Source organism: Styela clava, chromosome 6 (genome assembly GCF_964204865.1).
Source record: "Styela clava chromosome 6, kaStyClav1.hap1.2, whole genome shotgun sequence".
Classification (NCBI taxonomy): domain Eukaryota; kingdom Metazoa; phylum Chordata; class Ascidiacea; order Stolidobranchia; family Styelidae; genus Styela; species Styela clava.
In genome coordinates this window covers 21,876,779-21,893,800 of record NC_135255.1, presented here as the reverse complement: position 1 = coordinate 21,893,800, position 17,022 = coordinate 21,876,779, and the positions used below count along the sequence as shown (strand labels likewise).

The 17,022-nt window shown below is 33.2% G+C and overlaps 1 protein-coding gene across 2 annotated transcripts in view; it reads left to right on the top strand.

Moving 5' to 3' along the window:
* LOC144411735 (uncharacterized) overlaps positions 1–17,022 on the top strand; it is a 44,504-nt gene that overhangs the window by 2,808 nt on the left and 24,674 nt on the right. The window contains exons 2-10 of one of the 2 annotated variants that reach the window (XM_078113422.1): positions 1,233–1,358; positions 1,456–1,644; positions 3,283–3,366; positions 4,004–4,084; positions 4,328–4,393; positions 4,783–4,833; positions 5,746–5,835; positions 7,271–7,434; positions 9,103–9,284. In XM_078113422.1, the coding sequence (XP_077969548.1) occupies positions 1,233–1,358; positions 1,456–1,644; positions 3,283–3,366; positions 4,004–4,084; positions 4,328–4,393; positions 4,783–4,833; positions 5,746–5,835; positions 7,271–7,434; positions 9,103–9,284 (1,033 nt within the window). Of the gene's footprint in view, positions 1–1,232; positions 1,359–1,455; positions 1,645–2,580; positions 3,367–4,003; positions 4,085–4,327; positions 4,394–4,782; positions 4,834–5,745; positions 5,836–7,270; positions 7,435–9,102; positions 9,285–17,022 lie in introns of both variants that reach the window. The other variant, XM_078113421.1, reaches the window with a different exon arrangement.

Here is a 17,022-nt window from a genome sequence, read left to right as displayed (position 1 = left end):
AATATAACCTTCTTTGTGTTCGGGATTTGAAAAATATTGCCAATTCCATGAAGTAATGCAATTTAATGAAGGTTTTATCAACTTTCATTGCATCAGTTCAGACTACCACACTTTTCTGTAATTATAGATCGTAAGAGTGAGCAAAATTGAATAGTTTTATTGGGTCTTTTTAATATATATACAACAGGCGTCCAAAACACTGGCTATTCTATTGTTGGTGAGCTATATTTCTGCACACTTTTATTACAAAGACCAATTCTTACACAACGTCGAACCCCCCATGCCTTTGAAATGTAAAAAAAGTAAAAGCATGTTTCTGTATCATACATAGCATTTTGTCGTAGCTTGAAACACTTTTTAGACCCTCAAGACTAATGAAAACACAGGTTTTCCGGCATTTGGTCGGACCTGCTAGTTGTTGATTTTATGTTTCCATTGTGCTTGTTTTATTTTCGTAGTAAATAATAAATAAAAATTGCGTGAATCCTGAGTGTTAATTTGCGTTCGAATGATGATTAAATAAATCGGTGATATTGGCAATTTTACTGGTCAAATAATATTTCCCTGGTAATATCTAGGATAAATTTTGTATAATAACCTGTTATCTTGTTTGACATTTCTAATTTGCGGAATTTGTCGGTTCTTTTTGTTAGCAAGAGCCATGGCTAATTCCCGAGGAATTCAAGGGAGTTCCATGTCTAAGCAAAGTGGCCTAGGTACTGGATAATTGTGTAGTAAAATGACATGCTAATATTTAAGAGAATGACACTGATGAATTTTTGTTATGTAGCGATACCCCCCCCCCCCAAATCATGGAAAGTATCCGCCCCTGACTCTAGCTTATTTTTCTTTATCAAGGTAAACTACCACACAGCTTTATTGATCCTGTTAGCAACAAATGTGCACAGTTAAGCCATATTTAGGCAATTCGTTAATTAACCTACTGTTACTTTATGAATGATGGATTAAAAATACAATTAAGAATACTGATTGAAGAGCCTTGAGAATTGTAAGGTAGATAACTTTCTTCAAATTGACCCATGGACTGAGATAAATCTGATCGTGTCACAAACAATTCACAAAAAGAAATTTTTAAGTTTTGCAGTGTTGAGTAACCCGTCGCTTATCATTTTTGCTCATACAATAACTCCAATACTATAATTTAAAACAGAACCTTGGGAGTTTCCAGTCGCATTATTGGAATTAATCAAGTTATAAAATAATTTCTTTAGTACCTGTGGAGTATGAGAAAAAGGGGGAGTTTCCACAGGATGAACTGCAACAGTTGAAAAAAGAATACAATTTGACGATGAGAGTACGGGAACAAAAGCATAAATATATGGAGAAAAAAATAAAAAGTAACACATTTAAGTATATACAACTAAAAATGATGTCCAATAAACTAAAATTTGTTTGTTCAAAAATTACAATATATTATATTCTCATCAAAAACAGACTTAATGCAAGAAAAAGAAGCAGTACTGAAAGAAAAACGAGACCTAATGCAAGAAAGAGAAGCAGCGCTGGAAGCAAAACAACATTCTGATAAAATGCTTCAAATTTCTCAAAGGATTCAGCATGAATATGAAACCATGATGAAACTAGCAGGAATAGATATTGAAGATTTGAGAGATAATATGATCGGTAAGTGTACATTATTGATTTTGATATTGGAAAACTAGTAATGTATTGGAAATTAGGAAAATACTAAAATAAATATCCAATGGCTATTAGGCTCTAATATGCTTAAATCTATACAATTATGAATAAATAAGCTTGAGTTTAAAAAATCATAAAAATATATTATTTGTTGTTGTAGTGCAAATGCTTGTCAATCAGCATCTGTAGAAATTTCTAACACCTCCATCTATCTATAAAAAATTATGGGCTAGGATAAGATAATTTATTATCGCTATTTAGAGTGTAGTGCTATTATTGTAGAAAGTTGTTACTTATCGATTTTAATCGATAAGTATGTTAATAGGTATTTGTCTGTCTGTTAGATGCACGCGATATCTCACGAAAGCGAGATTGGATCTGCTGCAGATTTCGCATGTGCATTCATCATATCTCGTACCAGAAGCCTATTGATTTTGGGCGAATTATGTCGTATAATTAGCGAGTTATTATTTAATTAGTGATGGGACACAAGGTGTCACTATGCAGTAAGAGCGCTGTTTTGGGGATCCCCTAACTTTCGATCGATAAGTCTTCGGTCTCTGACCGATATTCTCGTTTTATAGTTTGATTAGAAAAATCCGAAGCTTGAACTAACTTTGAGCAGGAGGGAATAACCAACTGAGCTTTCATATTTGTCTACCAGAGTAAAAGTTTTTTTTCTTACAATTGTGCATCTACTCCACGGTCAAGCGCTGTTAGTAGTTATGTGGTGATTTATTTATCATGAAACATCAACCAATTTATGGGTACTTCAATCAGATTTTTGTATGAAGGCTAATTCATTTATTTAACTAGCCTATGCAGTGCAGTTCTTAGTGTAATTCCTCGCACAATATATTGAAACTAAAGTATTATTTTGCAGATCCATAAACTCGGGTAAATGAACTGTTTTACTTTCAGGTTACACTGTTGGACCTGGTGGAGGCGCAATCAAGCTATTTTCATATGAAGTCATTTTCCCCCAAAATGCTGTTAATATTCCAATTAGAACAAAATTTTATGTGTCAGATGACATTGACAATCTTACTTTGCCTTCTGGTTTAATACCTGTCTCACTCCCCCTACATTGTGCGCCTGGAGGTTTAAAATTCAAATTTCCTGTGGTTTTTAAAATGCCAATTTGGTGTAGTATATCTAAAAAATGCAAAAGACCAGTGCAACTTTACATTTATAAAAGGCAAAAGAGGGGACAATGGCAGTATTGTGATGAGGTGTCTTTGACTGATTCTGGCTTTGTTTCCTTCACCGCTGACAGTTTCTGTGAAAAGATTCCTGCACTAAATTCTAAAGATCTGGAACTTGTAAAATTTGACCTTTTATATTTTCTGTGCAAGGATCATTTGGGTAGTTTTGTATCCGTTCATTTTGTTTCTAGTGATAAACTTGCAGAAAAGCTAAAAAGCGAATGGATTAAAACTGGCTATAAAATCATTCATCCTCCATCTACAAAACTTACAGTCAATCCTGGAGACGTACTCCCTGTTAATTTAGAGAGTAAGGAACCCGAAAAGTATAAATTCGAAAGTGCGGGAAAAACTATATTAAAAGTCACAATGGAGTTTTATGAAAGAGAGCTATACAAAGCTTTTTCATTTCTATTAGATCCTGAAAATCCAGGTTCTAATAGCCTCAAATTTGTTTATTCTGTGGGAGATGTACGACACCTCAAAAGAGCTCTTTATCAAGGTTTGTGAATAGTTTATTATTGAGTTATGATATTGCATATTATCAAGTGGTGGGAATCAGGGGATGCTGTTAATAATCAGTTAGACTTTACATGACCACAACAAAATAACCATTTGTACGATACAAAAAGATGTTCTTAGAAATTTGAATCCCAAGATTTGAGAAATCCTAACAGGTGTTGACAGTTTCATACGAGTCAAAAAAATTATTTGTGTATTTCAATTACTAATCTTTGGGCACAAAGTGGTCCTTTAGATCGTTTTGTTATTATGTTGTTGTTATAGATCATCATGTTATTATTTTTCTTGTTGTTCCTACCGCATGAAAAATAACTTTTCTCTACTACTACCCATAGCTTGGAAATTTTCAGCTGTTGAAGAATTATTTTTCGTTAGAAGGTTTATTTTTATTCATTTCGATAGATTTGTTTTTTTGTGTGCAATAATAAAAATTGTTCCCCTTAAGCATAAGCGATCTCAATATTATACGAAGTTGCAAACACGGTGGTACTGTTTTACTGTAACAGACTGTAGCGTAGGGTCATATTTGTATCTATATCATGTCTGCAGTTGTGCAATAAACTTATTTTATCACACGTACAATTGTTGACTGATTTTATATTTTTATTTAAATTCAGAAAAAGAATCTTCAGAACACAACTATGACGACTCTCCCAATCGAACTCCTGTCTTCAAAAATATCGTTCAAATTCATGGAGGTATTGCTAAAATATATGTTTATTTTGTATATATTTGCAATATATAAATAAGAAAAAGTAAAGAGTTCAATTGACTATTTTCAGGCCAAAATTTTAATATACAAATAAAAACGGGATTTGTGATAGTTTTTGCTTTTCTTCCGTGAGATTCATATTGGGCCATTCTCTTAACAATGTACAGTAGGTCCACTTACATTACCACTTTTACTAGCAAACTATGAATATGACTTAATTTTTTCCTAGATATTATGGTTGGAGCTGGCACCGTTTCCGGAGCTTCTGATGCAAATAATGCCAGAAATACTGAAGGTGAGAATATTTGATCCATATTTAATTGAACAATTGTTTCCTCACTTTATGTGGGTTCACATCCCATGGGAGATGTTTCTGTGACGAAATTTCTTAATTTAATCCTTGTCATTACATAATAGTCATCTGCTGTCTAATTTAACCTGTCTGACAATTGAAAACAGATAGACAACAGCCATGGTTTGTTGCATACACAATCGTCAGTCCTATCAAATTCTTTCTACCAATATATGATATTGAATTCTTTTATAATAGTCATTCTTAGTATTTCAAGATTATAAATATTTTAGATAACTACATACGTGATGTTTTTGTTAGCATATTTTCAACTCCAAATATCGGCAAATCAATGTTTCTTGACTAATCCTATTGTTTTTTTTTTGTTTCAGGAAGTCAAGCTGTTGGCATCAGTATCGAAGGAGGTGCAGAAATCGAACAGAGTGAGGAAATATTAATGCCATAACGTGAATTAATTTGTACCAAATACTCTTAAACAATGTACTTTTAAATTAGACTCAGAGAACAAAAATAAATAAATTTTCAGAAGTTAGTCTGTTAAGGCAATTCGTGCTGGGAAAGCTCCATTATTTTTGTATTGCCGAAAGTCACCTACTCATGATAATGTATAATCGAGGAAATGAAAATTTATGTTGGACATTTATCGCACATCAGAAAATCTCATCCAGTTCTCCTCAATTTGCCAGAATTTATTTAATGTTCTGCTTCAAATGGTGTAAAAATATAAGGTTATGAAAAATTTGATGACACAAAAATATAATATTCTTTTAAATTTTGCCCAAATGAATAAAATAAATAATAATTATGTAATACTTGTCTTACCTGATATAGGCCGAACTGGTTATAGGCTTAGGCCAGTGCGGTTCCAAATTATTTTTAATCTATTCCTGTTATTGTATATTCCAAATCTCTCTGATCTTTTCACTATGCATAAATTATCATGTTTCCTTCATTTGTTCGATCCCCAAAGTGTCACGCACAGTTTGCAATTTTAAACATATACATGTACTATTATAACACCGAATGTGCAAACACTATTAACAAAACGGTGAATATCATGTAATATTTCAGTCTTCCCTCTTCAAAATTGATACCGATTTGGCATTCATCATGATTATAAGTGACTGTTGTCATTTTTTTGCCTCTATGAATGAAAATTTTATGTCCACAGCATTTCAAGCAGTATTCAAATTATGAATTGGAGACCTGTAAAATTAATATAATTACCGGTAGTCATAATTTTAGGCTCATTCAGTTTAACTATACAATTTTTTGTTTCTTGGATAAAAAAAAATTCATATATATTAGAGGCCTAAACATTATTAAACATTTAGAGAGCCGAAGCCTGGATGCAACTTCACGTTCTGCAAGACCGAAGCATAAGCAGGGGAATTCATCATCAGGAGCAAGATCTAAGACTACAGGTTGGGTTTCTTGTACAATATATCTCGTCTCTTACTTTTGTACAAGGCTATAAACAAGTAGCTCCTAAAACTGGAACAAACATAAAACTAGTTTCTCGCTGTTGTCATTTGTTATTATCGAGGAATTAAGCCTGCATGGCCTGCATGGCAAATTTTTAGCAGCATCACCAGTCATGGATCTTTCACCTGTGCATAACAAGGCTGTAAGATATACTGTAAGATTAATATAATGGTTTCACGCTGATGTCATTAAAAAAATAAAACTTATACAATTCTACCGGTACGAACATTGTTGTATACATGAAGGACCTTTCTAGATAAGGGAAATGGCACCCAATTCCAAATTTCAATCTTGTACTTCAAAAAATTGTCAAGCCTTAATTCCGAAACTTGCAAATGTTCAGGCCTTCAAAAGACATAACTTTAATTATATACAGAAGCTCAAATGTTATATTCATGGCTTGACAGGGCCCCATAAGCATACTTCAGTTAGTATGACATTATTCTGATGAGCAGTGTTCACTACTGAATCTCTTTTTGTGTAAAAATTGCAGTCTGCGAAATCGCCATTTTTTCGTTTTTGAATGGAAACATTATAAAGTTGACAAATAATTTGCATGCGAGTATAAACTTATGAAATAGCTGTGTGCGAGTAATTTTAAAACCCAATTTTTCATTACATAGCAATATTTGCTAAAATTATTACTTATAAGTTATGTAGTCAGACATGGGAGATAAAGCTTTTGCATTAATGGCGAAAATCTTGTTTATATTATGATACTTTATACAAGTACTCCGATTCCACTTCTCCCACAAAAACGCTTCAATGAAGACATATTTAGGAAGTTCTGCTATATTAAATTGATGTTTTTGAATAAAATGTTATTTTCAAGACAACTCAAAAAAATGAAATATGTCATTCTTATTAATTTTTTTAGAATTTATTCTAATTCAGAATATATGTAGGCTAATTGAAATTAATGTTTATCCATAGACAATATAAATACTGGTTTGATATTTAACATAATTAGAATATTGGTCACCTCAACTCCACTTGAGTTTCTAGTACTAATGATTTAAAAGTAACGAGGTTGGTGCATTGCCAGTGGTTGAAGCATTGGGCTTAGCCGTTGCCATTTCAGATTACACCTCCCTGGTTCAAATCCTACATCTCACCCAGGGTGAAATAGATTGAGCAGGCAATACATACTTATTTATAGTAGTAAATTCTTACAAAACATTCAATATTACTCATATGCAAATGCATTAGTAAAAATATAATACACGATTTGAGCCCAGCACTGCCGTAGGGGCTTATAAGATTTCATGAGGGCTTATATGTATAATATTACAAAATGCCCTATCGTTTTATTCTAAGCGTAATCAGAATCATATCTTGTGTTCATCTTTCACTAAAATAATTTTCAATTTACAGAATCTCCGTCTTCAAGTCAAGCTACTTCATCTGGTCTAAGAATCATCAACCAACAACCACCAGGTGGAAGCATGTCAAAGAAAGGGTTGCGTGAATCATTGCCAGGGTATGAAGGGTTCAGCACTTATGTCATCACCTACTCATTCCCTGCTGGAAGTCTGAATGTGAGTCAAGTAATGAATTCCGTTGGTTTAATATTAAATTACGAATTTACTGGAACCAAGATTCTTGTTGTAATATTTTACATTGATTCTATGTTTAACATTAAATCTTCCAAATACAATTTTTCTGCCCCCAAATAGCAATTGAATTTTAATTACACCTTTGTTATTACATTGTTCACTTTAAACAGGGCCCTGCATAAGTAACCACTAATGCATAAGAAGCTGCTATTTTTGGAAGTGAATTTTTCGTTTCAGCATTGCCTACTCAAGTTATTACATCCTGGATAAGGCAGTGGGCATGTGACTTGAACTTGAGACCTTTAAATTATGATTCAACATAGCTAAGTCCAATGATATAACCACAAGACCATCACAACACCTTAGTGCTTAGATGTTCTAGAAATTTTTTCCGATGTTTCCAGAAAGCAGTTTTTTATGTTGGTCTAATGGCCCCTTGCAGAATTTTCCTCTACCAGTCCAGCTGATGTCCAAAATAAATGAATATAGTCACAATTGTTTATATTACATAGAGCAAATTCTTGATTTGAGGTTTTCATTTCAGAATTTGTCCTTCAAAGCATTTGATTATTGAAGAAAATCGTATGACTTTCTCCAAAATCTGATATTGCAAATTGCAAAAATCAATCCAAGCTGTGTTTATATCAATTATTCTGCATTACTGAATTAAATTTCTACATATGTAATTGTACAGTGATTTTCACAGACTCTTGTTGGGCATGGCCCAATTTAAAATATATTTAATATTGAGAAAAAAAAATTATTCTGAGAATTTATATGAAATAGTAATATAGGTATTTCATTTTGGCAATATTCTTCATAATTTATCTTAAGTCTGATAGTTTTGTCCGGCTATAAGATTCCAAGCGCCTAAAATGACAAACTTACTATATGAATATTTTCTATGATACGTTTGTCATGTCTTTTGTTCCAAAAGAGGCTATGTATGAGCAGCCACTGATACACAAGGCACTACTATTTATTGTAGTACTGAAATCATTCTGGTTGCATTGCCTACCTAATTTATCTTACACTCCTACCTATTTCATTATGCACTGAGTAATGTGCTTGAATCCAGGATTTTTACCCTGTGATGCAAACGTAGTTTGGCTACTTCTCTTCACATTAATCTTCAAATCCCAAATCGACGATCTCACCAACGATGTATTTAAATTGGCAAGCAATGCTCTGCCTGAAAAAATGTTGGTCCTTTTGTTGTTTCCTAAATAACCTCTTACATATCAGTGGATTTTTTGTGTATCAGTAAAATGTTAGTGTCATCATATTCTAACTCTGCTCCCAATCATAGATATATTATGTTTGATTTCTTTTTTGAAAAATTAAAACTTTTTTTTAAATAATGTTATGTGAAGGCAACTCTGAACAAGGTGCCACTGATTATATGTTTCCTGAGGATATTTTACTTGTTTGCACATGTAAAACATCTTTGGTTCAAATGTGTGCCCTCCTCCTGACCTAGAAATCAAATGTTTTGATAGTCAACCTGAACACAGTATGTGTGTATCGGTTAGGATTCAGGTTGTGCGACATTTTGGTGCGCATACTTCTGGAGCACCTGTGTTTATTTATATCAGTTTTAATAAATTATCAGAGTTGGAAGTTGAATAACTTATTATGTTTATTTTGCAGGGTGTTTCATATGAGGCAAAGGAATTCACTGAATATTTGCCTGGATACCTTAATGACATGCTCCAGAAAGCATTCATTGCAGGATTGCTCTTCAAGATTCAGATAATTGGAAGCAGCCGAGGAGAGATAATATGGAATGATGAAATTCCTCATAAGACTAACAAACTTGGAGGTCCAGATAAGTAAGTTTTCTGATTAAATATTCTAAAATATGCTCAATTGTTATAAGGATTGACTGGGACCTCAACTAAGTTATATCAAGTACTACAGATGTACTAAAAATTTAGTTCCAACAAAACTTGAGATTTAAAATGTGAATCGCAAAAATTTAAATCGGCGCTGCTCCATAAAATGTGCAACAAGATGGCGAACACCTGAACATAGTATGTGTACCAGGTTAGGGTTAGGCCATAATTTTATTCCAATTTTCCTTGTTTTAGTTCGATTACGAGTTCGGGAACCAGCCAAGTGACTCCTGTAGTATTTGTACCTGAAATTATGGCCCAACCCAAACCTGATACACATACTGTGTTCCGATGTCCGCCATCTTGGTTCACATACTACGGGAGCACCTTAAAATGAACCAAATCAATATTTATTTTCCAATCTGACCTTCCATGCAAAGTTAGAAAAATGAACTTGCACATAATAAGTCATGTTTTGTATTAAAATTAAACACTATTTTGCAAACTCTTATTTATAAATCAAAGAAAGGCATGTTTGGGTTGCACTTTTGATCCCAGTACCATCCATCCAGCTTGTGACATTTGTAACCACTCAACCACAGATATCTCATCCAGTGGCGCAGCCAAGTGGGGTTTTCGGGGTCGAACCCCCCTCCCCCCCTTTTGAAATTTTCTGAAAAGTGAAAAAGTTGCCGATAACACGTGCAATTGCCTTCTGCTAAAATCGCTGTTCGTTTTCATCAACGCGGCGTCTTATTTATGCCGTGAACGCCCTTCACATTGGTGTTTATTCTCTTTAAATCACAAATTTGTACCGCGGGAACAATGATAATTATTTTATTTTTGTACCCGCACGTAAATGTGAAAAATGAAAAAGCGTACAATTGCCTTCTGCTAAAATCGCCCATGTTTTCATCAGCGTGTTATTTAGGCCGTAAACGCCCTTATGTCGGTTTTTATTCTTTCTAAGTCATAAATTTGTGCCACGATAAACATGATAATTATTTTATTTTTGTACTTTGCACGGAATTGTGAATTCATGAGTTTGTAATATACGTTCATCGGTGGCGAGGTTCTAAAGACAAAAGGAGTAAAACCGCGATCTAAATTTGATTGAAAAGCTGCATTATAAAATACTGAAAATAAAACCGTAATTTATATGTCAATGTTACAAGCACATCTCAAATTTGTCGAATTTGCAAAATAGAAAAAATGCGGATCAAAACAATATATAATAGGCGACGGGCAGTTACCACAAATTTTTATGTCGGCAATTGGCCGAGGTATTTTAAAATTGTGAATTGTAAAAAATTGTTTTGTTTTGTCGACGAAACGCTGGTTAAATTGAAGACAATTAAATTAATAAAGCAAGACATTTTAAATATGCCCTTATCGGTCACGAATTGATTACTTTGCACAACAGGAAAATCATTTTTCGTTGTAAACGTCGGCTCTTTTAACAAGTGGCCTAATCGCGGCGATGAATATGTATTTTTAATTTAACGATATACTTCATAGGCATTTTCATTGTACGAAATAAAATTGTACTTTTCGGGATTTTATATCAGTTATTGAGATTTTTCTAACAGCGATAACGAGTTGGCAAGATTCCAAAAATACGTATTCAAATTAAATACACCGTTTATCTCATATTTTTATGTCCACCGATCGCCGTGGCATTTCAGAGAACTAATGTTTTAATTTTGACGTATGAAGAAGAAACCGCGAGTTACATTGGACACAATTAAATAAATATATAAAGACATTTTAGAATTTTGTAGTTGTCAGGAATTGAATATTTCACGCAACAAGAATAATCATTATTCGCTGAAAAGACGACCCTTTAACGAGCGCGTAATGCGAAGATTGTTACAGACCGCAATGGGAATTTATGATTATGAACCCCCCCCTTTTGAAAATCCTGGCTGCGCGCCTGATCTCATCCTTGGTAAAATCAAGTACAACGTTCTCAACTTTCCTCTCTTGATTTCAAGCAACATTTAAATTTGTTATTAATACCCATCCATTGTACACCTTTGACTTTGAACAAGGCTATATATAAGAAACCATCGCATCCATCAAATTTCAGTTGATGGGTGAGGGATGGCCAGGAAGCATTCTTTTTATTCCTGATAAATATTGACCATGATTTGTCATGCTGTTGCAAAATGTTAGGGTGTATGTGACTGAGGGTAATTTTTTAGTAACAATCAGAATCAACCATTATGATATTCAGGCTTGAATTGTCTGCAACGTGACTGTAACCAGGTTCAACGACCAGCTGTTGTTTACTAGGTTTCTCTGTTGTCACATCTGTCATTGGAATTATGGTTGCCCAATTTTGTAACTATTTGATCCGTATTCCAGTAACGACTAAACTTCTGCTTCTCTGTTGTCAAAGTTTCATGGGGCATCCAACATATAAATTATAGTTACACTTACACTGCTTATTCTTAAAATTCTATTATAAATGAGATGTTTAAGGTTTTCATATATGAGATGCTCATTCACACATTTTGCTGTAAACAAGGCCCTGTTCAAACTTCCACTGATATCTAGCAATATGTAAAGGGCTACTATTATATGGAAGAAATAGAATCTTTTCAGTTCAGCATTGCCTACTCATTTTTTACACCTTGGGTTTGGTGGTTATGGGATTTGAACTTGATATGTGCGAATTGCGATGCCAGCCAAGTCATTAGTCAAGTCTAACACTTAACCACTAGGCCAGCGGTTTCCAAACCTTTTGTTCGTACGGCGCCAAATTATCAAGGGAAAATGCTCGCGACGCTCTTGCACGGAACAGTATGGTAAATATTGTGATCGTTAGGGTGTACTTTATGTCCTCTAACGCTAGTAAACTCGTAGGCCTAAGGAATGGAGGTAAAAGGCCAGCTTTTCTTCTTCATCTCTGCATGTTCGCTTAACTCAGTTCAGCAGATAAATAAATTGCATCTCACGAAATTGCAGTGGTGTTTATATCTATTGTTACATAACGACATAGCAAGCTAAATGGAATTTATTGATCCATATACACAGCATTTAAATAGGAAACAATAAAACTTTTATAATAAAGACAATATGTAAATTGTAAAATATCAAATCATATTTTATATTAGTTATTCTAATAATTTTCGTGGCACACCTGAAAACACGCGACTCACCTTTTGGGAACCGCTGCACTAGGCCATTGCCCTCAAATCAATTTATTTTCTATTTGGTGGTTTTACACTTTCGCATCGATCAGTGCTCTGTCCAATCAGACTTACTGGGTTTTGAAGTTCTACCTAAGAGTAAAGTTGACTTGACATCCTTTTTACACATCTAAACCTTACATTCGAATCTCACTCACACAGGCATCGCTAAGTTAAGCGTTTCTTAGTACTATGGAGTCAAATATTTGTAACTTTCAGTGTTCTTTTATCGAACATCTTATTTTTTCACAGTTAATTGAAATCAGACTCATATGCAACTGCCATTATCTCTCATGCAATCTAATCTTTTTCAGCAATGGATATCCTGATGATGACCATACGCGTAAACTTCGTGCAGCATTGGAGGCGAAATTAAAGGAAGCAGGAATTAAATAATAACAATAGATGATCAACAATGGACGTTCAACACTATCCGGACAATACTATATTAAACTCCTTCATTGATTTCGTAGTGTCATTATCAAGCCACTTATGAATATTATGAAGTTGGGTGAACTGCAATATCAGTCAGACTCGTCCTTGCGTGTTTAAATCAAACTTTATTCTGTCAATTTGAGAATGATCAAGAATTGTATTTGTCAATATTTTTCTATTATGCTAATTGGCCGAGTTTTCAAAACCTACAATTTATCTTTTCTCGATTTTCCATCGTTTTTGATCTGTTTTATCCTTTTATTATTAATCAACTACATGATAATTATGCATATATGTATATATTTCCTTATATTACATCTACTGTATGAACAAACATTTAAATCAGTTCATCCTTCCACATCTGGCTAATTCCATCCTAATTACTTAAGTAATTTCCCTTATACTAATAGTTGTTTTGTTGTTTGTTAAGCCTTTGAGTAAGGATGAGAAGATTCGGTCGGTCAGAGTTTACAAATCTGTGAGAGAGAATGAATGTTTTTATCACGCTCCTAGTATTCATTCTTTTATAGGTGAGCAAACATGTGCTCATTTGTGTTTTTCATTTTCTTATTATTCTTCTGTTTGTGGGGAAGGAAACACGTGCCTTTCATATTTTAAAATTATCCACAATAATTCCGCTAAATTTATTAAACTCATGCTTTTGCTTACATTTTCCTATTTGTAGATTGATTTCCAGACTCAGGTATTGTTGTTATGCTGATTTGGGAGTCAAAATATACTTTGTTCTCATATTTGACCTGTTTTTATATATTTTATTCTTCCACTGTTATTCAGTTCCATTTCAATTACGTTATCATTTTGGATAAAGATGTTTCAAGACTTTGCAAAAGTAAAAGAGCATTTTTTTTATTCATTGAAAAAAATGATGCTTTGAGTCAAGTTTTTGAATAACTCTCACAAGTTTTACTCTAACTAACTCAGTGATTCCCAAACTGGAGTTCGCTGACCTTTTGGGTTCATGAAGCACTTTGGAGGATCCGCTAAAGAAATCTATTATGTGGCTTATAGCTTGAGATAATACAAGAATTGAGTGCTCAAATTTGCAAATACTCATTTGTCGCCTTTTGCTGCTTTGTAATCAGTGCTGGAGACACTGATTCTTTACATACTCTTTCTATCATGCCGCCCCATTGTGATGTCACAGAGATGTGGGCCAGTGATAATTGCGATATATAAGTTTTGTATTTATCCTGGCGAGGATACTAGCTGAGCACTCTGTTATCAGCCCGGTTACCAAAATCTGATCTATGTTCAGATGTATCATGAACTTGCTTGGCAGGGGGAGCTGTAACCAACCAGATAATCCCACCATAATAGCCTTCAATAGTTTTTCCAATGCTTTTTTGTAAACTATATGCTTTAACTATATTTGAGCGGTCCCTGTATAATTTTGATTTATAAAATACGCAATTCAAATGGTCCACTGATTATTTTTCAAGATATTTATTCAATATTTTTTCTTTGCAAATTCGACTTCATTAGCCATGATTGGAGAGTGACTATATGTGACTTTATTTTGCCTAAAGGGAGATCCATAATCGCTATTCCAATCACTTATCATTTTAAAATTTAATCATGGTTCAGCAATTCACATTGATTTTATATTTCTTGCTATATTTTGATATCACTTTCATATTTACTTCTGCTGGCAAAAAATAATTATTTAGATCTCGTATTTCATTGTTGTCAATTATATAATTCAGATATGCAATTTTTTTTAGACAAATCCCCATTTACAATTACTTATTATATTATTTATTTCAATCATTTGAATGTTAATGTTACGAGTCACTTGTACATAATACATGAATAAATCTGTTATGCGACATTGGTTGATTTATCAACTCTTGTCTATCTGTAGTAGATTAAGTAATTCTGGATATTAGTATTTTTCAATGTTACAAGTTATAATGTTAATTTCCTATATGTTTATTTTCATTTCATGTTTTCATAGTAATTCATATTTTGTTAATTCTTATGCAATTTAATACTATAAAGCTATTGTTTATTCATAATACTAACTACTTATGCAAACAATTTGGTGAATAATTTCCCCTTTTGATCAGTACTTTACCTATTTTTTAGTAATTAGTTATTCCTATCTACCAGGAATTGTCCCTAATTTGCCATGGATGGCGTGTATTTTAGTTTAGTGGTTTTAGTTTGTTTTAGTTGTTTTTATTTGTAAAAGAAAATTGTCATCATTATCAGCTGTAATACTAGCGGGAATTTTGTTTTATTAATTTCAGCTGTTGAGATGTACAAAATTCCAGTTGGAGCAGATTTTATTTTCGCATCTCTGCACTAGCATTTCATATATGGCCTGTTTCCATTTAAAACATTTTGTCTGCATCTGTGTAAATGCATTTTTGTGATATGTGAAGATAATTAATTGTATAATATTAGTTTCATATTGAGATCTGTTAGCAACAACTAATAATTTTTATATTTTTCCTCAATTATTTCTCCATATTTAATTGTTGTGAATTACATAATTCAAATACGAAATTTTTTGCCAAATGCACCTCAAGGTTATAATTATTCTTGTAGTAATTCCCAAGATACTTGAAGCCTGTTAATTTCTAGTATGCAATTGAGTTACCTTTAAATGCATGTAATTTGTAATTTGTTTTCGAAAGTATATAAAAGATAAATTTAAATTTCATCGCATATTCATGTGAAAGCATTTGAATTTTTTCAAAGTCGTGATAAGTATAATTATGTTTTTGAAAAATCGTAGCTGCTTTAATGAAATTTATTCAAAATAAAAAGTTTTCGAAATATTGTAAAAGCTTGGAACAGAATTTAAAAACTAGAATATTCAAAAGTATCCGTAATATCTTGTTTGACTGATAATCGTAGATTTTGAAGTCAAATTTTATGATTCAGAGAAATACTTGTGATTTAGTGGAAGCTCATTTTAGTTTAATGAAAAACTTCAATGCGTGTTGTGTATCATCATACTTACCCATAATAAATTATTTGACTTTCAGTTGTCTCTTCGATGTTGGATGATTTAATTTTGTATATATTGTTTGACTTTTCTCTCCTAACAACTCAGTGTGGAAAGAAACTGGAGCCACAGTTCATGCTTTCAGTACACCCAATATCCACCCCCAATGTGACGGTGGGTAAAGGCTTGTATTTAACCATATATCTCCATCTTTGTTTAATAAAATTCACATGCTCTCATTATATTTTTTTTAATATATTGTTAAAAGTTATCACCAAAATTTTAACTGATTATTGCCATATTGCCGTTAATATCTCCATGAAACACCCACAAACAAGCACAAGGTTGCCCTGTCCACCTTAATTAAATCCCATGACAATCGTTCTATCACTGGTTTTATATCAAGCTTTGTAGTTTCGAGGCCCAGTGAACCCATCATCACCGTTGATACTCGCTCAACTGGATTCATTTTATCGAATACAATTGGAATTTATTTTAAAGTTCAAGCTTGAAGCAAACTCAAGAGGGCCTAATTAAGATACGAAAATATAGGTTGATTTTCATTCTCCTGTAAATGTGTTTAAACGAGATACACGGATACGTCTGAAATTTCAATATGTTGAAGTGACATAACGAAACTGCCTTTACGATTTAGTAATCAAGGACTGGGACGCAGTAAAAAGTCGTTACATATACTGTCTACACCAGTGATTTTCAACCGGTGTTCCGTGAGAGAGGCCTTCATGTGTTCCGCGTCAAATTGATAGCCCAAAATGTTGCATGTAATAAACGTTTCCCTGGGAACGAACTTCCCAGTTTATTTCAGAAACAATGGCTAAACAGCAAAGATGACGGAAATGCAATAAATGAAATTTAATCAGACGCTATTTCCAGCATAAATATGACTCTTTTTCATAATATAGGTTTGAATCAAGCGGTCATTTTGGCCTCCTATAAAATAAAATTGCCTAAAGCTGGGTCACGTGCAGAAACCTTGGTTTAATCGGAGTATCGAAGCAAAAAAACGATTACGAAACTGCTTGGATATATTACTAGACTAGGTTCAGTATTTTATTGGCAGCTGCTCAGTTTTTTGAGAACAAAATATTGATTTTAACACAGTTTGCGAATG